The sequence below is a fragment of the Bactrocera oleae genome, chromosome 6 (assembly GCF_042242935.1).
Source record: "Bactrocera oleae isolate idBacOlea1 chromosome 6, idBacOlea1, whole genome shotgun sequence".
NCBI classification, from domain to species: Eukaryota; Metazoa; Arthropoda; class Insecta; order Diptera; family Tephritidae; genus Bactrocera; species Bactrocera oleae.
The window spans coordinates 8282046-8305130 of record NC_091540.1 but is presented as its reverse complement, the minus strand read 5'-3'; the positions used below and the strand labels follow the sequence as shown (position 1 = coordinate 8305130).

Genomic DNA, 23085 nt, shown 5'->3' with positions numbered 1-23085 from the left:
TAAAGCTTATAAATGTTGAATTCGTGCATGGTGACATTTCCAATATTGCCAGTTTACAATGGTTTTGATTGAATTATTAAATATGGAAAAATTCGCAATGTGCGGCCAATATTGAAAGGAAAAGACAATAAATTTTTTGTTTTGGTCGCTAAAAACCATTATATAAACCTACTAATATAATAATATTTTGATAAAATTAATAATATATTGGACAAAACTATGTAAATTTAATCTTTTGGAATTGTCAAATGTCAATTTTTTGCGTATGGGTTAGTGAGAAACTTAGGATTGGTTACTTGCAGAATTATACAATGTTGAAAACATGATAAAAACTGAGATATCACTACATAATCTTAAATAAAAAGGTGTTTGAATACTACATTGATTCCTGGGCAAATAAGAACATTCTAAATTCGTAAACATGTTCCAGACTTCATGGTTATCTGTCCTGGTTTATGTCGAACGTATGGTAATAAACACAGTGTCACGTGCTCCTTTTACAACAAGCCATGGAAAATATTACAGCAGCATTAAATGAACTCTTGAGGGAAGCAAATGAGCTATGTATAGGAACGGAAGTTGTAATACTGGATAAAATACCAGAACCACTTGTATTTGCGCGTGATTTCTACGCTAAAAACCAGCCAGTGGTTATAAGGAATGCAGTGAAACATTGGCCAGCGGTTAAAAAGTGGAACTCTGCTTACCTTGAGCAAGTACTTGATAAAAAATTGTTAGATGTGACAACAACGCCAAATGGTTACGCGGACGGTTTGGCCAAACAAGGTGAAACTGAGTATTTTGTACTACCGCTTGAAGAAAAGATGTGCATGAGCGATTTCTTGCAAAAACTAGATAATCCTACTGGTCCTATACATTATATTCAGAAACAAAATTCAAATTTTATAACTGATTTTCCAGAATTGGCTGATGATATTAATATTAAAGACTTGGACTTTGCGGAGCAATGTTTAAATAGTCCCCCATTGGTAAATTTTTGGATGGGTGATAAACGTGCAGTTACATCAATGCATAAAGATCCATTTGATAATTTATACTGCGTCATATCAGGATACAAAGACTTTATTTTACTACCACCGCACCAAGTAGTAAATATTCCGCGACAACTTTATCCCGTAGGAAAGTACCAACGGAATGAATCAGGCCAGTTTTATATTGAACCTGTTCAAATGGATAATAATGAAAGTCAGCCGTTACGAACAGAGTGGATAAGTATTGATCCCTTAGCACCAGATTTTTCCAAATATCCAAAATTTGCAAATAGCCAACCATTGCATGTGCGTGTGAACGCCGGTGATATCTTGTTTTTACCCAATTTTTGGTTTCACCATGTGCAACAAAGTCATAAATGCATAGCAGTGAATTTTTGGTACGATATGGAGTTTGATAGCCGTTATTGTTTCTTCCGAATGCTGGAAAAACTTGTGGAAACCCAAAATTATTAGATATTAATTTTCGATTTTTTTAAATTTCTCAAACATACGAAACTGTATAATACCAAAAACATAAAAATAAAATATTAATTGCAACTAACCTTTTATCAGTAGGAATACATGAAAGTTGTGAAGTTTCTCACTAACTAACACAACTACTTTTAGCACAAGTAAATAATGTTTGAAATAAAATAGTATTTTAGATCCAAACTTTCTTTTTTCTTTTCTACTCTCTTTTTATTTAATTTAAAAGTTTGTTTCATACACTTAAATATGAGAAGTCATTTTAAATAAAATAGATTTGATTTTTAAATTACAATATATATGTATGTATATTATACACAAAAAATTATTCAATATTAATGCGTCCAAGTGGAAGGTAAGCCCGGAAGCGCCAGTTTCTTGCCTCAATTTTTATGCGTAGAGAATAAAAACATACTTAATAATTGTGTGAAATGACAGCCCTCACGTCCATGTTTTCTAACAAATAAATCTCACCTTTTCTCATTTATTATATCATCTGATATACTAAGGTATTTGCAGAAACACTTATTATTTTTGAGTAAAAAAATACCAACTTCATTTAAAAAATTACCACAATTACAAAAATAATAGCAAATGTAGTAATTTTGATTTTTCATTTTCGTTTGTTTTTTAAGTTACTTAAAACGTAATACAAAAAATTATTTATTGTAATTATAAAAAAAATAAAGATCTGCTGACGTTGTCCTTCCTCTTTTCGTTTTTCTGGTAGATTTTTATTGGTAAGAACACATTTGAACGCAATTTTGTAAACCTATGAAAAACTACAATGGTACAGCAGATAAGGAAATGCACTTGCACCAAAGTAAGAATGTTCCGTTGCATTTTTTTTTTTGTAAAATATCTATAACATGATTCGTTCGATTAAAGGTGGAAATGTAAATGTTCTTGTTGCTGCTGATTGCTGCTGTTCAGTTTATTTTTAAGTTGATTTAAGTTAAATATTTACAACTCATCCTTTTGATGATCATCGGGTTTCTCCTCCACCTCTTCTTCTGATTCACCGCTCTAAAATTTTATACAATTTTCAATATTAGTTTTTATAAAATAAAAAATAAAAACACTTTTCTACAATAATTACCTGTGAAACATCACCACCAGCTTCCAGGAACTTCACGAATTCATCCAAAGTCCTGTCCAAATTGTAGTCGATAACTTTGTTATCACCCTTACGGTACAATTTGATAGTGGGGAATGAAGAGATTTTAGTGTGCTCCAACTCATTGGCAGTAGCATCGATTTTAGCAACAACGATATTTTCATTGTCCTTGAATTTCTCACCAAGTTGGTCGTAAATAGGAACCAATTGTTTGCAGTGGCCACACCATGGGGCATAGAATTCAACAAGCACATCTTTGCTCTTATCCAAAGCAACATCATCGAAGTTGCTGGCGACCAGCACTTTAACAGGGTTCTTATCCCAATCCTCAGGCACTTCCTGTGCGAGTAAATGTTGCTTCAATTTACCGTCCATGAATTTCTGCAAGAAATCTTTGATGGTACTAGCAGACAGGTCATTGCTTTCGGGTTTGTATTTGGCCATATCCTCTTCCAAGCGGATCAAACGAATAGTTGGTACTTCCTCCTTGGACATACCGAAGAATTCAAAAATACGTTGGTGCTCTTCTTCATCTGAAGAAATAGTGACGAACAAAATGTCTTCGCGATAATCCTTGGCAATATCCTTCAATGGGTCAACGTACTTTTCAATATGTCCAGCTTCCTTTGAAACGAAGAAGAGGAGATGCGATTTGATTGATCCGCCAAAAATCTTCGAGGCTGATTCGTGGTTGAATTCGACAATCAAGGGCAAAGATTGTACTTGTACGAATTTTTTAATATTCTCAACAGTATGCTCGCCCTCGTATATGGCTTTCTTTTCATCGAATGGCTTGAAGAGTACAACTGCACCATCCTTAGCCTCATAATGGGAAATAAGTTCATCATCAGCAATAAGAGCAAAAACGAAAGTGTCAAGAGCATTAGCAACAGAAATGAAAGCCTTGGCTTCATCGGATTCCTGGCTCTTGAAGAAGCCGACAACTGCGATCTAATTAAAATAAATGAGAAGTTAATTCAAAAATGTTGCATTATAAATTTATTTGAAAAAAAATATATATATTTATATATATATATTTGTGCGTTCTTTATCACCAAACTAACCTCATTGTCCTTTAAGAATTTTTCAGCTTCTTCGACAGTCTTTAACTCCTTGGCTGGTGGGCCAGTCTTCTTGTTGACCCATGAAATGATATCAGCTGATTGACGGCCACCGCTGTATTCAACGGGGACACCATTGCGGAAGAACTTCAGTGTAGGATAACCACGTACTTGGAATTTCTCGGCCAAACTACCTTCTACAGTAGCATCGACCTTACCCAATTTGATGGGCGACTCCTTTTCGGCCAAGGTCTGTGCAGCTTTAGCATATTCGGGTGCAAGTGCTTTGCAATGACCACACCATGGAGCATCTAAACGAGAAATTACACAACCATTATATAAATATACATATAGAAGATCATAAAAATATTGGGGGTTAAATCTTTTATTTTCTTTATTTTAATAAATGATAAAGTTGAGTTAATCAGAATTGAAAAAAAAACTATTTGCTGTATTTTTCTTTGTGGGTTAATATTTGGTTTATTAATAACTAATTTCTAAATTCTAATTAGTTTCTCTCAAAACAATTGGAATAAATTAAATCGTCAACCATATAATTATTTCAAAGCATCACGTAGAAAGCATTATACTTATACGTACATAGGTGCGGTACGTATAACATCTACATACGTAAATTTATGCTTGAGCTTGAATTAAGGACACCATAACGAGGCAAGTTGATGCTGATTATAGCATTATTTAATTATTTGCAGCGTGGGTAGATGAGTTTACTTTTGCGAGCATTCAAACATAAATTTCTTACGTCAACAAAATGAACACAGATGAATAGGTATTTATTATTACTACATTTCTGTAGGAAATTAGAGCTGACGTGACTACATGAATTTCTAAATATATTTGTTTTGTATCTAAAAATGCAAATAACTGATTTCTTTTCTAACATACGGTATTTCTGTAAACAAAATTTTGCTTGGTGCTAAAAAATAAACCGTAGCTGGGCTTAAACGTGCAACCGCTTTTAAAGGCCAATGAACTTGAAGGTATTATGCGTGCGTTGAGCTTTTGATATTGCTACAAAAAAGTCAACAGCAAGCAGTTGTTTAGACATATACCGGCCAAATTGAGTACGCATAAATAATTGAAAAACAAAAACAAATTTAAAAGCTTTCAATTTAGCGGTAAAATGTTAAAGGCTGTGTAAAGATGGTGAAATCATTCAAGCTTTATTAGCGATTTTGAGACTATCAGAAAAAAATAATGATACAAAAAGCCGGCTTTTGCGGTTTATCATAAACCATAAAGCAGTAAATAAATAGAAAATTAGTTAATCTAATTTTTTTCGCTGTAACTATTTAATAGAAAGCATGTTTTGATAATTGCTATTGCCACGTTGGTCTTTAATAAATGCCTATAGCAAGACAGTGCAGAGAAAATAAATTTATGATTGCCTTGTGTATTATACATGCATAAAAATGAAGATGGTATTGTGATAATGGCACCTAGCAAAGCGACTGTAAGTGTACAATACTAAAACGGATAGGAGATAAGCGCAAACTGAAATGAGATTAGCGCTATAAAATGATCAATTACTGGAAGTTTTAATAACATGAAAATGAAGGAAACATATGGTTCAGCATCCAATGCAATTGACAAGAATACACGTCATCTTTAAAGTGTTTGCTGTTCTTCTCTGCGGACAACCTGTTTCTCCGAGAATATTTGTGGTAGAATACAATGCATTTCATTCGCACCGTGACAATTTCAATTTCTTTATCAAATATAACCTAGGTTTTATATTGCAATCTGTTGTTAATAATCGAAGAGGTACTTTGATGAAACTAAAACTGTGGTCAGATCTCAGCTCTTAGTTTATGAATTTTTTTTTACCTTATGTATGTATGGTATGTATGTACATATCTTCAAAGCTGGATGAGGGTGATAGTTGTGCAATATTCGATTTATGTATGTACTCATATACTTATATAAAAGAGTGCTTTTGTGATATTTTCATAAAATTTGTACTTCTGAACATCCAAATGGCACATGTGAAAAATGGCGATTTAAAAATAAAATAATAGTTAAACCAAATACGATAGCAATTTTCCTAAAACCTTTTACAAAAATTATTTAACACCGCTAATCTTCCTATAATGGAAAATAGAAATATAAACAAGGCGATTTTTAAATTGACACGTCACTAGAACTTCTCGTATAAAGGCATTATATATACTTTTCCTCACCACATATAGCATTGGTGTTGAAGAGCAAGCAACATACCAACGGATACAAAATCTGCGGTAAGCCGGTAGAAAGCGTGAAAGAGAAGACGCGACAAAGATTGAAATATGCTTCGTCAACAGTGCAAACTCACAGAACTGTAGACATGAAGACCGATAAATACAAATTTAAGTGCATAGCGCATTAAAGAATAAAACAATAAGAAAAGGAATCTATGAACTATTAAACCGTTCCCGTCATAAAATGGCCAATGGGAAAAGTAGGCAAGTCTATACTTTCCCATAAATCTTGTTGCACTTCCTGATATATATACTATGTAGTAAGAGAAATGGCGGATATATTTCTGCTTTCATCTCTAAATGTAACGCTTATATCTTAAATAACAATCTTATTTTATTTTTAACTTGCTTACACTTGGCTAATATTAAACTTTAATCGTATTAAATTTCAATATGCTAATTGGAAATTGGTACTTACAGAATTCCACCAACACAAATTCATGTTTTTTTATGACTTCATCGAAATTGTCTGTAGTCAGCACAAGTACTCCATCTTCTATTTTCACTTCTTCAGCGGCGTGGGCACCCGATGCAATAACTGCTGCCAGTAGCAGCGAACAAATTACGAACTTCATGTTTTATTATCTGTTTATGATATCTCTGCTCTATTTGGTTAACTGAAGATATTTCACGTTCTCGCCGAATAAAACCTAACTTCTTAAGAAACTAAACAACTTGTCTCGACAGTTAAATGTAAAATGAAATGAACGACAAAATTTTCACTAAAAGCAAATGTTGATGACGATTATGCCGATGGGAAGAAAATTGGAGACTTCGGCTTGCAGTGTTCCCGATATGTATACATTTAGTGCTGCCAATAATATGAAATTAAGATGTAGTTAAATTTAATATACTGTGTTTATTAAACTATTTATATAAAATTTACATGCAAACATACTTTTAAATGCATACAAAATTAATTGTTTTGTATAATTTTATTCATATTCTGTATTTTACCAACACAAATCAAATAAATCTTATTTATTTAAATAATATTGAATACCACCCTGCGTAGTTTGTGTTTGTACACGTCTCCTCTTTTGGTTGGCCAGCATTACAGTGTTGGCAAATGTTTTACTCTTTATTGTTGTAAGCAAGCATTGGAATTGTTAGCAGCTGTGTAATATGCATTTATAAATTCTACAATGAGGATATGGAATCGCGGAAGCGGATGTTGTTTGTAAATATAAATTTAAAAAGGCAAATAAAAACACATCGAAAAATCTTTTGAGCGTATAAGTGCACGCTTTATGTACGTAAGTTCATATGTACATATATTATTGTTTTTGCAATTGTTTTAATCTTTTCATTCGCAAAAGTCGATAACCTATAATAGTATCCGGGCATTGCACCGAATTGCTACAATTGAAATTGATTTTTGTTTGCGCAGTTGTTCTTAAGTGTACGAATACATTATGCAACTGTTTATTGTAATATTTAAGATGGATTAAATGCAAAATTGGTATAAAACAATATCAGTAGCTGAATCCTTGTAGCTCACAGAATGATGCATATATATATATATATATATGTATGTATTTATAAAATACTTGCTTCTGCAAGGCTTAAGACAACGGTACACCTAGCCTGCTGGCATGCCTACCAATTTGAGTTGCTAAGTTGAAGGTATTTATTTACATACTATATACTCTTTACCCACTATATGTTAGCTCATAATACTACATATGTTGATTTTGAAACGTAATATTTTTATTATGTATGGACTCACTTTGAACTATGATGAATTGTCACTAAAATAAAGGCTTTTTGCCGATTACAATTTAGGAACAGTCTCTGTTATTTTTGTCGAAGATTTGAAGAATGATTGAAAATAATAATCATAAAATATGAAAAAATTATTAAACACAAACAATTTAACTGCAAATATAGGTATAAATCGATTATTAATATATTTGTGTAGTATAATACAAACCCATCTTGTTAGCCAAGCAATTTATACTCGTACAATTTAATATTTTTTCGTTATTTAGGTGTTTTATTGTTGAATTTATAATTAAAATTTTTTGGTTATTCACCCTTCATAGAAGTCATTCATTAATAACTCATTTCTAAAACATTTTCGCTCCCACACATTCTTAAATATCATAAATTAAGTAATTACATATTGTATTATACTTACTAACCTGTATATACGTATGCATCAGATCAATACCATACTACATACATACACTCGCATCTATTTAATTGCATTTTAACATAATTTAATCTCAAACAAACTTTTTCAAGTTCAATTCTTATAGTACACTATGTTATAGTATGCTTAAATTATACATATGTATATTAATGTTATTTACTGTGCGCTCGTCTTCCTACAGTTGAAAACTGAATATAACAGTTAGTTATGCAGCTACATACATAAGTATGTAAGTATGTCTTATTATAGTATGCTTGTTTTATATTATTATACATAGGTATATGTACATATGTATGTATATATGTTCATTGGAATAACATTGTTTATTTGGGTTAGGTTTTACTGTATTATTTGTTTTACTCGTAAATATCATATCACAGAACCAAATGACAGGTCTTTTTTTTATAAATTATAGAAAGTTTCCAATCGCAGTATTCATATGACGTTTTTCCAACAACTTACTTAAAGCTATGCTTACAAACATAATTAATTTCTAAATAGAAATTCTAGTTAATTTCTTGCGATATTTAATGATTTTTATAAATTTGGCAAATATCAATTTCATGAAGATATAGATTTCTACCAAGATCCCACTTTGAGCATTGTTTTGTATATATACTCGTATATACATATAATACGTATGTACATACATATCTACACACATATTGCAATTGATAAAAATATTTTCGTAGAATGTTATTCAATTCATAATTTTTTGTATATCAGTTAATTGAATTAAATTCAGCTTTTAGCTTATAATATGTACAGAGTACATAATTCTTTCCACAAACTTATTACTTTACGAATAATTTTTAATAAATTTTTTATTTTAAATATTGTTTGATATATGTATGTATGTGAACTTATCATTATTTACACTACGTGAGCATTCGTATATATATATATATATATATATATATTTATTTATATTAATATAGATTATTGTGTAGACGTTTAGTTTGAATAAAAAAGTGTATATAAAAATATTGAGCATACATAAAAAATGTAGATTGTAGAGAGTTTGTAGTCAGAGAGAGATGACGTGAAGCAGCTTAGTTGGAATGGAAATATGTACATATATCTGAGTTGTTTATATGTATACAAATATGATGTTGATGAAAAAGTGGTGTGGCACTCATTTATAATTGTTAACAAATAACAATAATACTATATCGCTTATGTCTTCGACTGTCAGACCATTTTCTTTAAATTTGATTTTCGCCTCTTCAAGAAGCGGAATGGAAATTATACAAAGATTACGCGTTGTGTGAATAGTTTGAAGATTTTTGTCATACAGGCTTTGATTAAGGGAATCATTATAAAAATAAAATTGGAATTTTCCAAGCCCCACGATGCTATATATAACCAATGCGTCAAATCGATTTTCATCTACTAAACGGAAGTAAGACATGTTGTTGAAAGATATGAATAATTGTATTTACGTTCTTAGTATGAGAAAATGTGAATGAGGATTTCAACTATGCGCCAATAATGCTGATTTTCTCTTTTGGCCGTAAACACATTTAGCTCTCTACTACATTCCCATATATTATTACTATGCATTGTATAGATTTAGATAAGTATTTTATCATAGGACGGCGGCGGTGATTCGTCATCTATCGGTGCGTCTTTGCCCTTTCCATTGCTCTCTGTCTCAGGAAAGTATATTGCTATATGATATGGTGGTGGTCCGGCGCTAGCCGAATCCTCAATCAATTGCAACTGGCCACATAATGGTGCGCCCTGTATATCATCCGAACCAACTAATTCACTACTACCATCAGCATTCACAATATCACGTCTACCGTATGGTGGACGCGTATAATGTATAGCGCTTTCGGCATCAGCATGCGGTTGCGCACCCAATACGGCATTGCGTCCGCTTGGCAATAGCCCTTTTGGTACGCGACACAGTGATACGGTGCAGGCGGCCAAAAAGAAAGTTGCAGAAAAAGCACAAAAAATCAACACTTCCAAGCCAGTACCCTGATGGTCGAAATAAAATTTTGCGCCCGCCACAAAGACGGAGGCCAGCACTAGCGAAGCACACATGCCACATTTAAGGTGTGAAGGTAGCAGCTGAGCGTCGCCACCGTTCGCGTCTACCGTCATGTTGCTTGTGCGCATATTTATGGCTGCCGAACTATAGCGATGCGCTGTGTTAGCTACCGCGTAGCTCGCTGTATTTGTGGTATTAGTGGAAATAGGCGCGGAACCGCCCATTATAGACTCGTTTGATTGAGCGCACGCTGCAGCAGAGTGACTGAAAAAATAATTGAGCGCTTAGAAGTGGTAAATTTATTAACTGGCAAATAGCACTGATTACCTGTAACCATGTTGTTGCCGATATGCTATTTGGTCCAAGTGTTGCGAATGAGCAGCACCAATTATTGTCCTTGCGCCGCTGTTATTGCCATTACGATATGCATGTGTTGGGGGATTTGAGTTAGCGTGCGTTGGCCCATTACAATTTCTGCCCGAATATTGATAGTGTCGTACGGACATATTGCCGAACTGAGGATGATGATAGCTACGCATATCATAGCATTGATTGACGTGTTGCTGATATAGCGTTGCATTCGGTGTGTTTGCGTTGCTTTGCAACATGGCACCCGCGCGCTGATTAAAATCTTGCGTTGCTGGTGTGTTGCCGCGCGCATCGGCTGCTGTAGCCATGGACGTAGAAGTGCTGGCGTTGTTGTTGTTCATTAAATTGTTGTTGCCGGACGCATGATGGGTCTGCACTGGAACACTGCCATGCTGATGCGTCTGCTGGTAGGTGTACTGGTGGGGATTATTGTTAAGCGTCGCCGATGTGGTCGATTGCATTGCGGCGCCTGAGGCTGTTGCATTGGCGGTGCTTATATTACCTGTATAATTGCTATTATTGCTGCTGTGCGTATTTGATTGTTGTTGACAATTGTTGCCGCTGTTCAAATTATTATTGTTATTGGCATAGTGCTGTTGCTGTTGCAGTTGATGGTGATGTTGCAATTGCGCCTGTTGATATTGATGGCTGCGACTGCTGCTGCTGCTGCTGGCGGCAGTGTTGTGATGACAGTCTGGCAGTACGTTGCTTCTACTGCTCGCTTTATTGCCACTGCCGCCGCTTATACGACGCGGTGGATGACCAAAACTGAGACCCACTCCGGATCCGCCGGCGCCAGAGAGTGAGGCTGCAACTCTCGATCTCCCGAAACCACATTGCTGTGAGCGTTTGTCTATCCAGAAGTGCATTTCCGTCGTCTAACTGTAGGAAATATTATGAAAAAATAATCCTTTTAGTAGAAACGTTTTTATATACACATACTCATATACTAAGAATGAATCGCAACAAAATCGGATAAAATAAGAAAAACATTAACTACGACTGCACCGAAGCTGTAATACTTTTTATTATAGCATAAAAGAGTCTAAAAAGATCTTTATCTTGATTGTGATCGGTCAGATTGTATGGCAGTCATACGCTTTTGTGGTCCAAACTGGAAAATTTGTTCGGAGATTTTGGCATTGTCTTGGATAATCGATGCGAAAGTTCGTCTAGATATCTTGTCAAATAAAAAAGTTTTGCATACAGGGACTTGATTTTAATCAAAGGATATATCCTATATTGGTCCGATATCCGCGGTACCGAAAAATGAGCAGATTCTTGGGGGAAAAAGGAAGTGTACAAAATTTCAGATCGAAACTGAGGGACTAGTACGCGTATATACAGACGAACGAACGAACGAACATGGCTAAATCGATTCGGTTCGTCACACTAATCACTTCTATATATACTTTATAGGGTCTCTGACTTTTCCTTCTAGTTGTTAAAGACTTAATGCCAAACTTAATGCATCCAGTTCAGGGCATACAAAACCAAAATATCAATTATTTAACCAAAATTTTGGAAAAACCTCATAATCTACCAGGTGTACCGGTATGATTTAAGTTGCAAATGTGTTGGTAGGAAACATTTGGTGTGAACGAGTCTTTATTTTTGACATCTGTCAAACATATTTAATAACTTTACAGTCATTGAAGAAACAACTTAATTTTTTTCATTGTCAAATGTCCAATTTTGTACCGGAAAGTGAAGAAATGCTGAAAGCATACATTTTTTATTTCCATTTGAAGAAAAATGCTGCAGAGTCGCATCGAATGCTTGTCGAGGCATGTTGTGATCTTACTCTATCAGAAGCAGCATGCAAATGATGATATCAACGGTTCAGAGATAATATTGAAGTTTTCATGTGTGAAGTGAAGAACGTGACAGACCACCAAAAAAGTTGAAAGACACCGAACTGCAAGCAATATTAAATGAAAATGATACTTTAAGTCAAAAGCAAATGGAAATGGAAATGGAATGTTAAATGTTGCACAAAAAACAATTTCAGAACGTTTGAAAGCTATGGGAAAGATCCAAAGTGAATAGCATTTCGATTCCTAGGCAGAAGTTGAAAATTGGATTTTAATACTTTGCATAACTTGTTTTTTACTTTCCCATTCAAAATAAGTATTTAATTTTCACAAAAAAAAAAAAAAAAATCATTTCATACCGGTACAGCTGATGTACAACCAATATTTTAAACGAAGTAAGTTTCAAAGCCTCTAATCGCTGCTATAAAAATACAGCAGTATAACAGATCGCAATAGTCAACTGATAATGCATTAATAACAATTCATTTATAGTTTTACTTTCCACTTTAATCACCAGATCTAAATTAATTAGTTCATGACTTTCTTTAAATAACACGTTTCTGTTCACTTTGCCAACAATACACCAGCATTGAAACACATTCTAGGATAACAAAGTACAATTCAAACCCACAAACAATTGAAGTTTTAGTAAGATCCGCACTCATGCATACGAACAAAGAGCCAGTGTCTGTTGACTACATAAGTTTTGTTTCTGTCAAACGCTTTGTCTGCGTCTATTGGCATCTAAGCGCCGACGACCGTACACAAAGCAAAAGTTCACGAATAAGTAGATAGGAAGTCATTAACTGGTGACTTAACCGACGCAATGTCAACCGCTCGTGGATACCTTTGAAAGGGTCGTTGCACGGCTAAAATTCAAAAAGAATAAACAAGCTGCCATTCTACTAGATGAAAGTCAACAATCGTGCACATTCCTCAACTCTACAACAACAGCAACTGCCAAATGTCAACCGCAACACAATAACACAAGGTCAATGAGCAGCAGCAAGGAGTTCTTGGCTTAAATGATTAGATGTTCGGTACTGTCGATTGTTTGGACATTGTCAGTAGGTGCTGCGAATTATTGGTTGCTCGTGAGCTTATGCGTCAGACTATACACAAACATTTTATATGTACTATGTGCTATTCCACATGCATTGTCTTACACATAAATTCCATCACACTCACGTATTTTTAGCTAGACGTTCCATCAACGGCATGGCGCACAAAGGAAGCGTTTGTGAAGTTCGAAACAACAAAGAAACCACGCGAACATCGCAACGCAGAGGTGGCCAACCTTATGTTCAATGAACCATTTCGCTCAAATGAAAAAATAAACACCGCTCTTTAAGGGAGGCTGTGGCAGTAGCTACACGAATTTACGGCTTAAATGATTTTAAGGACCAATCACGCCTTGTTCGTGCTAAAGTGCAGTGGTATTAAAATACTCCAGCATTGGTTGATTGATAGTGATATTAGAAAAAGACGAGTGAGAGTGGCTATTTAGTTCGGCATGATGGTGCCCAGTCTAAAATTGTTATTGCTTGGGGATTTGTATTTTGCTTTAGTTTACACAGCTGGTGTTTTGACTGTAATGGTGAAATTATGCAATAATGAACAATTACGCAGATTAATAATCGCATATTATAAACAGTTATTATACGTAGGAGGGCTAACAGCTGGAGACAACTCAACAATTACATTTTAATTCTTGTTATGCAAGTAAATTTGCATATTTGCTAGGAGAGTAGTATTTTATGGTAAATGACTTCGCAATAAAGTGTTAAATTTTAAACTAAAATTAAAAACCAGTGGAAAAAATTTGCAATTATAATTCACTATAGATAAGAATATTGTTTGTTTTGCTGCTAGACATTCAAGATCAAATTTGACACGGACTGACCATTTAAACTGCGAGCGCAAGCCGAATCGATAAATATTATTTTCCTAGACTGGTAAAGACCACTTTGTGTGGTCATGTGAACTTTGATCTCGATATGTCAATTGGTCTGTGTTTGATAGCTGTTTGTTTATGACGCGAACAGTTTGTTGAGTACATTAGATCAATGGACGCGTGCCCCGAAGAGAATTTTTCAGTTTCGTAGAAAAAAAAATTCGAAGGGAGCCAAATTTGGCGAATACGGTGATTGAACACATGCTAGAGTGGGTCGGTGCATTCAGGTCATTTGGTACGAGTCTATCATTGAAAATCTTAACACTTAGCATGACTCAGGTTTTTGATCACTTTACGACCTTTACTGAATTGTTATGTATTAAGCGGTTGGGTCAGTCTAAGTTTTAGAAAAAATCTAAGTTTTATTTACTTAAAGTACCATGTAGGATTCAAAAAATATTATTCTATTTATTGTATGTTTTTTTTCTGTTAATTTTATGTTTTCACGTGCCTCATGTTGCGAACAATTTACTTTACTAAGTCTTATGTAGATTAAGACCGCGTAAGTGTGATCCTCTTAAAATGTGAACTCGCCGAATGACCTACGAAATAACGGCTACTTTTCCTATCAAAATATTAATATAACATTTTTATCATATACTAAAATAATTTTCAATTAAACTGGAGAGAAAAATTCGACTCCTTTTTCTTTACTCGCAGAATAAATAAACGGAATTTTTGAAGGCTCAAGACTGGTCTAAGCCCTTACATACATATATACGATATTTATACGTATGTATTTAGGTCTTCCATTACAACATTTTTTAAACTCTTTATATATAGGTCCATGTGATTAAATATTTGTAATGTAGTATTATGGAATGAAATCAATTAATCTTTTTAAGAAACCAATTTTTTTTATAAATTGGCTTATAAACGTTTATTTTAAGAGAAATATATATGTATATATTTTAAACTTGAACTCAAAATAAATATTCATTGCATATTTATTGGCGAAACTTTAAACACTGAGCTTTATTGTTATAATTTTATGAATACACTCTGATAAAGATAATGATAAAGATAAGTAAATAAATTTATATGGTTGATGTACTAACAAATGATTAAATTTTAGTTCTTTATCTATTTAGCTTATGGGAAAATCGGCATGAATCATCTGACAACTCGTGTTCACACTTCGCCTCACTTCAAAATGTTTATTTGTTACTTTGACTGTGAATCATACCGCTACATCAGCAGCCTAGTACAAATACAACTGCAATGCATTGCGGAATCGCCTACGAACACAAGTGAATGTATCAAATAACTTTCGCCACTAGCATAGAACAACAAAAAAACGAAGTATAAAGTGTGAGTAAGTGCTTGGAGCCACGCGAGCCACAAATAAAGAGCATTGTAAAAGCTTTGACAGCAACACACACATACGCACATATACGTAAGTAGGTATTTATGAACGTATTTAAGAATGCTGCTTGTACATAAGAATCTATATAAAATTATATATGACTGTCTTCAAGCGTAAAAAAAAACAAATACATATACACGTCTATGTGTAATTCGGTAGACACTCGTGCATGCATAGGCACATACATACATATGGTACATGTAATATACATGCCTACATGTAGACAGCTGCATGTATGTATTTCCATGCATTGGTTCAAAATTTTTATGTGTGAACTTAAGCGCAAACAAAGCATGCAGTAATTCATGCATCCAGCAAATCTTGGGACAAAAGATGCAGCAAGTGAGTAGCAGTGTAATTGTACAAAGACAAAGACGTCGCCATATGCGATTGTTGATGAAAAGTAAAAAAAAAATAATAACAACAACTGCCATTGAATTATCAGTCAGCACAGCAACCAGACGCAGTGGGTTTGAGATCCAGCTGCGATTAGTGCTTTTTTGTGTGTGAATGTGTGTGCGCTTGTGTGTTTGTGTATGCGTATGCTAGGAGTCAAAGCAATTAGTATTTTGATGTTTGGTTACTTGGTAGCGCCTACTGCTGTAGAGCAGTGGTCCTGCAGCGCGATTTTGAGTGTGGCGTGCGCATGTGTGGGTGGGGGCGTTTAAGTGTTGCAATGCACTTTTGCACATGTTATTTTCGCTTAAATAACAAAACATACTTAAATAAGAAAAAAGTAATAAAAATAAAACATGTAGGTTGACATTTTTTATATTCCTACACATGTTGTTTCCATGTATGAGGGTAGTAAAAAGCTGTTGACAGCATTATCCACCATTTTATGCTGTGTTTTTATTTTTTACACTTGTTTCATGTGTATTTTCGCAACTTTGTTCACTTTTAGGCTGTGGCACAAAATTGTGCGTAATTAGTTGTAGTATAAATGAAATTGATGAAAAATTGTGGATTCAAGTTTAGCTTAATGTGTCAAATTATCATTTAAATTCCAGCTTATCTTAATTTGCTGGAAAAGTTGTTGGAAATACGCAAAAAGTGTTTATATCTTAATCAAAAATGTTGTGTAAGTGATTGACTACTTAATAGCATATCGATATTTTTTTTCATATTTTCATAGATTAACCTTTCAACAATATGCGCTTCAGAGAATTTGTCAAAAAATTTATTATTTTCGGAGATATATTCGTATTTTAGTGATACGTCATTCAAATCGGCTGTCTCAGTTGATACTGTTCGCAAATTCTCTGAAAATTTTTAACGCGTTTTTCTCAAAACTAGTTTTTTCAAAGAGTTTTCGCGTTTGATGATGTGTTCTGCCTAACTGATTTTCTTGAATTTTGGCGTGAGTTCTACAGACATATGTATGTTTGTATCATACTAACTACGATTTATTATAAATTTATAATAAATAGAAAAAATTTTACTTGAAGAAAGTCAGAAGATTGTAAAACAAAATATTATTTTTTCGCACATAAGCAAATTTTGTGAAAAAATATATTTTAATCCTTTTTAGTTAATACGTTAATAACTAGATAAATATATATTTTTTTATGCACACCATATTTGCCAACTCCGCACTTCAACAGCTGTAATATAATATCTTAAGTTTTACATTTTTTCACTATGTATTGTATTGTTAAAACGCGAATAAATACATTGCATAAAATTGATAAGAAAAATATTTTTTGTTTTTTTATAGCAGCCAGAAAAACACCTCAAATTTATTCCTGTAGACATTTTATATCGCCTTAGAATTTCACTATAGTGCACACCATTTATAATATCTATTTAAGTTTAAGTTTAGGTATTTAATTATGTGCCTTAAAATTGTATTTGTGTTTTACAATTTTTACATCCTAAAAGCACATATACCACATACATATGTGAGCCATGAACAGTAATATTGAATTTATGAATTACAATTAACCTTTAAAAGGTGATGGTGTGTATTCAAAGTTTCCCATATATTGTAAATAATATGTAAAAAATCTGTTTTCAATAACAATATTTTATTTTATTTGAATCTAGGTTTTTTTTTGTTAAATATGAACACTTTTAATTATATTTTAAATTATACTTTACAAAGCTTTTTAATATACACATTTTAGATTTGCAACAAATCTCATTGAGTTAGATTTTTTTTTGGATATTTTGGTACCGCGATATAAAAATTTTTAATCTATTGTAACATTTTTAAACATATTTTGATTTGTTTCTCTTTACAAAGCTTTTAAATATACAAAGTGTTGAAATGACAAAAAAAATCGCATTCATATTCCGCGATGTAAAAAATGTTATTCGAAACGCTTCAAAAGTTTTGGTATGTTTAATGAAAACCGATTTATATGAGGAAATTTGAATGTTCACCGAGACCTTTTAAGAATACTCGTAAGACAAAAAAAAAACCTGCATTCCAGTGATATTTTTTTCCTATATATAGGTTCATTGTAACCCACAAATTTGATATGGCTCAACCTAATGTATGTATGTACATGTATATAAAGCAATATGCCTAAATAACTTGTTTTGCCACGTGTTCGCGTATCGCGACATCCGTTGCGAAACTGCAACATCTAATAGGAAAATGTAATTAATTTGCGACTGCATAGCAAAGCAAACGAGAAAGCAACAAAACCCTACTCTGCTCATGCCTTATGCTGCATTTGCCTTCGCTGCACTGTTATATTACAATTTTTGTTGATGCTTGCATGTCACATACAACAACCTGTAACGAATGCAGGTGCGTTACTTTATTAATATATGTATGTAAAAATCTATATATATATAAGTGTGTAATACTAAATTTTACATGTGTAAGTATGTACTCGTACATCATGTACACATAACATTAATTCTTGTTTGAGACAATTTTTCAGTTGCAAACTGTCACACTTACATACATTGCTGCGCTATGCTTGCACTTTTGCAAGTATATATATATGTACTTGTATAGTGGGAGTGATTGCGGTGCAAAAGTCAATAATTAAAAGGCATTCAAGTGCACTGTACAAAGGTAGAGCATAAAAATCTGTGTGTAAGTTTTATGCATAGTTTTTATTGTTGTTGCTTTGCAGTTAGAATTGCTGTGGTAAACACAAGCAAAGGTAACCAGTTGATAACCTAGGTGAGTGGTTGCCGTCGTGCGGTTGTTCGGCTATGTGGTACTTCAAGCGGTTTTATAGGTCGTGCATGTGGCTCAAGTGCAAGTGCTCGGCACAGAGTTATCAACGACCTGAACCGCACAATGCCGTACAATCTCAACGCCAACAACAATATGCATATGTATGTATAACGGTTGCACGTTAGGCAACTTTTTGCTTTATTTGTGGGTACATAAGCATATGTACATGCATGCGTATATAGATAAATATGTAGATGCATAATACCGTGTATTCGATTAGTGCATTAAGGTAACCTCATTGTAGTTGTAATTAAAGCATGGCGGTTTAATGTTGTCGACGCAGGAAGCTCTCATCATACTTGCCACTATTCTATTACAACAGTCAACTTTGTTCTGATTGCCCTTGCCAATGCGTATTGTCATTGACAATGTTAATGATTATTAAGGCAATACTTGAATTGAAATCATGTCAAAGTTGATTCAGCATTAAATGGCTTTTACATTTTGCTGTCTTTTGTGGAAATCTTACAGTTTGAAAAAGTTGTTCAAAATTTAAATCACTTAAGGTGTTAAAACAAAAAAAAAAAAACTATTGCGAAAATTAGAAGAAATAAAGATAGAGAAATTTTACAAAAAAAATTTGTTTGATGAAATGTAATTATTTACTTAATATATGTTAAGTTTGTATAAAATGTGGATATATGTTAACCACGAGTTTCAGCGATGTTTCTTGAGCTTGATATAAAATTGTTTTACGAGCGCTGTAATTTTAATAGTTATTAAAATATTTAAAAAAATATGTATACAAAATTTATAAACAATATCAATATCCAGTGTGTATGGTAGTTGAGGTTTTCTAAGCAAAAGTGTGTTTTCCCCGCGTTGAATATTCATTGCCATCACTCATACGCCCTGTTGATCGTTGCTTATTCTATAACACTGCTCAATAGTAAGTTGTTTTTATCCTTTAAAATTGTATGGAAAATTATCGGATGTACTGCAAATACAACAAAAATTTGATAAACTCAAGAAACTCTGTTGAACTTATCATGATTTTTATCGGTCTGTATATATAGCAGCTATATGCTGTAGTGATTCGAACTGAATGACATGCTCAGAGCAGTTAGCGTTGCCTTAGACTATTGTCTTTGCGTGAAGATAATTTGTCAATTAAAAGATTTTCCATACAATGACTTCATTTTGATTGATCGGTTTATATGGCAGTTATATGCTATAATAGTGCGATCCAAATAATATGTTTAGAGATTGTAGCCTTGCTTTATACAATAATCTATGCCAAATTTCTTGCAGATATCTTGTCATAAAAAAAAAAATTCCATAAAAAGATTTTGAGCGTTCTGTTTATATGGTCCGATATTGCGGTATCTCAAAAACTGAGGGCCAAATGGAATTAGCACACCACGCTGATGAGTTATATTGTATATACTTTATAGGGTCTCCGACATTTTCTTCTGTGTGGTACAAACTTCGTAGTAATCTTAATATTAACCCATAAGATTAAGTTATTAAGATTACTAAACAAAATTGCAAATTTTTACATTAAAGTTTGCATTTTACAATTACTAAGCATACGAGTACATAAGGTATAAAATCCTAATTAAAATATTCAGTATTTTTGCAGCTACGAATGCCCCTTATAGTGGCAAGTATTTTATTTTCTTTCACATACTTACTTTGTTATCAACTGCACTCACAACTTCTACTTTCGCCTACAGCACGTTTTCAGTTAGTCAGTTCTTTCGTCTTTCACTTTTCTTTGTTTTGGCAACTTATACGTTTCGTCTGACTCTGCCGTCTTCTGTGTAGTATGTCTGGTGGACGCAAATACACGAAAATTGTACACAAATAAAAATCTGTTTATATTTTTTGTTTGCTTTTGTTTTTTAACACTATTTTGAACACATAGGGTGCTGCTGCTTGTCACCTTTTCTAACTAGAATGCGTGTGTATGTGGTTTGTCCCGACGAGTCCTTGAAAATTTCCCTCGGCTTTTACCTACTTGCACTCAATTCTTACCAACTTCGCAATACATTTTCACACACTTCTTATTGTGAAATGTAGCATTTTTTTGCTATTCGATTGTCACGTTTTCGCGTTTTACTTAAGTAATAATATTTCTGAATATTTTCATTTGAATATTTAACCTTATATGGCAGTCTAGTAATGATTTTTTTTTATACAGTACTTAATTTTTTCTTTGTATATTTATATATTTGGATAGTTATTTTTTACGCGAGTCAATTTTATATATTGGCGGAGTCTCACTTGATTTGTTGGCTCGCACTACACTCGGTCGTCTGTCTGCGAAAGGACTAAATCATATGCAAAGTGTTCGGTCGCATTACGGTTGTGTTGCTCTTCTGCAATCGCTGGCCTCTCTGCCATTTCTAGTAGCTTTAAAGCTTTTTCATGCGATTTCGACATCCCACCACTTGTCTGTTGCATTGTTGTGCTTGAATTGATGCTGCTTTGGCTGCGATGCTGTATTACTTTTTCTTATTCATACGTTTTGGTTATTTCCTATGCGCATGTGCAAATTTTTGAAACAGAGCTTTCCTTGTCGTCTGTTACAGTTCAAATAAATTACAATTTCTGTCAAAATAAAATAATTGTAGAAGAAATTTATACCACAATTGCCTAATCTATATATTATAATAAACAAGTTAAAAGTATCAAACGAATAATTTAACCTTAAACAAATTTTTCTATTCAACGAGGTTCGCTGCCGACATGTTCAGAGTATACGTCAGAAATATTTTTTTTTTTTTTGAAAACTAGAACCAGAGTCGAGCTCAATTGCCACCAAACATTCTTGCCCCTACAATGTACATATATATGAGTGTAATTATTTGCCAATGTGCCATTTTTTGAGTCTGGGAAAGAAAACTTGGAAGAAATTATAGCTGGCTGCCAAATCCGAGCATTTTCTTTTGTAAAAATGTGATAAATGCATTCGTTTGAGATCTTAACAAAAATGTTATGTATTTGCTCGATATTTTATCGTGTTACTGCTTCTTCGGAACTTCCGCGCGCATAATTTGTACTGATGTGGTTCCAAAAAAGTTCAGCAAATATAACTATATGTTCGGGAGCAGATTTGCTATAACTTATTGAGCCATTGGTTGTAATCAACGGTATTTTTTCCCATCAAGAAACAATGTTTGAATAAAATATGAAACTCACTTTTTTCCAACCTTTGTAAACAAAAATGTCACTTTGAGACCAATAACTTAAGAGCTATTCAATGCAATGTCATAAAATCTTGATAATATTCTAGTTAAGGTTAGTACCTTCCCTGTAAGAGATTATTTTTATAGCGCGATTTCTTGGCCACAGCAAAGATTTTTCCATCCATGTAATAATTTTCGGAATTTAAATTTAACAAATTTTCTGTAATGGTTGCAACATTTCTACCATATAACATTTCCGCCGGAACAAGCTGCGAAAAATTCCAAATATGTAGTAAATTATCTACTCGTACTCATAGTAAGCGTATCTTATGCAATTCAGCCAATATACCAATTGGTATGTTCGTCGGCAGTTGAAAGTAAAAGCAAAATTTATAAGTAATTGTTATAATTAATGTGTGCTCATTCATTAAAAATCTTAAAAGTTATAAAAAAAAAAATTCAAAAGTCTTATTTGCTTTTTGCATTAGCATTTCAATCACAGTGAACTTGTGCGCACTAAGTGCGAGAACTGGCGCGAAGCACTCGAATTGAGTTATCAGTTGTTAACATTAAAATGATTACTTGTAATTTATGTACGAATACAACAGTTGGTAAATATTGTCGAAGTAGCGTGTTTTCATGCAGAAAAATTTGTTTCACTAAAAAAAAGTACAATAAGTAATGATATATGTAAATATTTTCTTTGTAGGTTTTCCGCTTGATTATAGTGTGTTTTAAAGTTAATAATTAAAGTTAAATTATATATCAGTCAATTTATGATAAAAATATAATATTTACTATTTGAATACAATGTTGTTAATAATTTTATATTAGTAATACTTTTAAGGTAAGTGAAAAGTTATTTGTATTAATAAGATACTTGCAGTTGTTTAATTGAGCTTGTTATTCAGTTTTGTCGTCTTTATTTCACATTATTTTTGATGAAATTTGAGCCGTACCGCCAAAAAATTATATTTTCACTTATTTTAATTCAAAATTTTTCATTTGACGAGATATCTTCATGAAATTTGGCATTGTCTAAGGCAATAATGTAATCTCCGAAGAAATTGTTCAGATGGGGTCACAATAGCATATAGCTGCCATACAAACTGAACGATCGAAATTAAGTTCTAGCAAGGAGTCTTTTGTATTGGTGAAAAGTATAACATATAGCTTCGATGCAA

The 23085-nt window shown here is 33.1% G+C and overlaps 3 protein-coding genes across 4 annotated transcripts; 1 reads left to right on the top strand and 2 right to left on the bottom strand.

Annotated features, from left to right (window-relative positions):
* Window positions 1-24: 24 nt before the first annotated feature.
* JMJD7 (Jumonji domain containing 7) lies at window positions 25-2045 on the top strand. The gene is made up of 2 exons (XM_014233825.3): window positions 25-365; window positions 431-2045. Exon 2 carries the CDS (start codon window positions 510-512, stop codon window positions 1464-1466), a length of 957 nt encoding a protein of 318 aa, XP_014089300.3. The 5' UTR covers window positions 25-365; window positions 431-509; the 3' UTR covers window positions 1467-2045.
* Pdi (protein disulfide isomerase) lies at window positions 2033-6665 on the bottom strand. The gene is made up of 4 exons (XM_014233845.3): window positions 6333-6665; window positions 3660-3967; window positions 2578-3546; window positions 2033-2504 (listed from the first exon to the last, which is right to left on the bottom strand). Exons 1-4 carry the CDS (start codon window positions 6487-6489, stop codon window positions 2442-2444), a joined length of 1497 nt encoding a protein of 498 aa, XP_014089320.1. The 5' UTR covers window positions 6490-6665; the 3' UTR covers window positions 2033-2441.
* A 1223-nt stretch (window positions 6666-7888) lies between these two features.
* On the bottom strand, window positions 7889-21335 carry LOC106616888 (putative uncharacterized protein DDB_G0285119). 2 transcript variants are annotated; one of them, XM_014233799.3, is made up of 3 exons: window positions 20405-21335; window positions 10396-11319; window positions 7889-10332 (listed from the first exon to the last, which is right to left on the bottom strand). In XM_014233799.3, exons 2-3 carry the CDS (start codon window positions 11304-11306, stop codon window positions 9642-9644), a joined length of 1602 nt encoding a protein of 533 aa, XP_014089274.1. In that variant the 5' UTR covers window positions 11307-11319; window positions 20405-21335; the 3' UTR covers window positions 7889-9641. The 2 variants fall into 2 exon arrangements, with proteins under 2 accessions (XP_014089274.1, XP_069967185.1); XM_070111084.1 differs by lacking the exon at window positions 20405-21335 and adding an exon at window positions 12883-13312.
* Between the last annotated feature and the right edge of the window lie 1750 nt (window positions 21336-23085).

Coding starts and splice junctions, on each gene's coding strand:
- JMJD7 (XM_014233825.3), top strand. CDS start 510: ATGGAAAATATTACAGCAGCATTAAATGAACTCTTGAGGGAAGCAAAT.
- LOC106616888 (XM_014233799.3), bottom strand. CDS start 11,306: ATGCACTTCTGGATAGACAAACGCTCACAGCAATGTGGTTTCGGGAGA. Junction 10,333..10,395: donor CGGCAACAACATGGTTACAG/GTAATCAGTGCT, acceptor TTATTTTTTCAG/TCACTCTGCTGCAGCGTGCG.
- Pdi (XM_014233845.3), bottom strand. CDS start 6,489: ATGAAGTTCGTAATTTGTTCGCTGCTACTGGCAGCAGTTATTGCATCG. Junction 3,547..3,659: donor AATTCTTAAAGGACAATGAG/GTTAGTTTGGTG, acceptor TATTTTAATTAG/ATCGCAGTTGTCGGCTTCTT. Junction 2,505..2,577: donor CTGGTGGTGATGTTTCACAG/GTAATTATTGTA, acceptor ATAAAATTTTAG/AGCGGTGAATCAGAAGAAGA.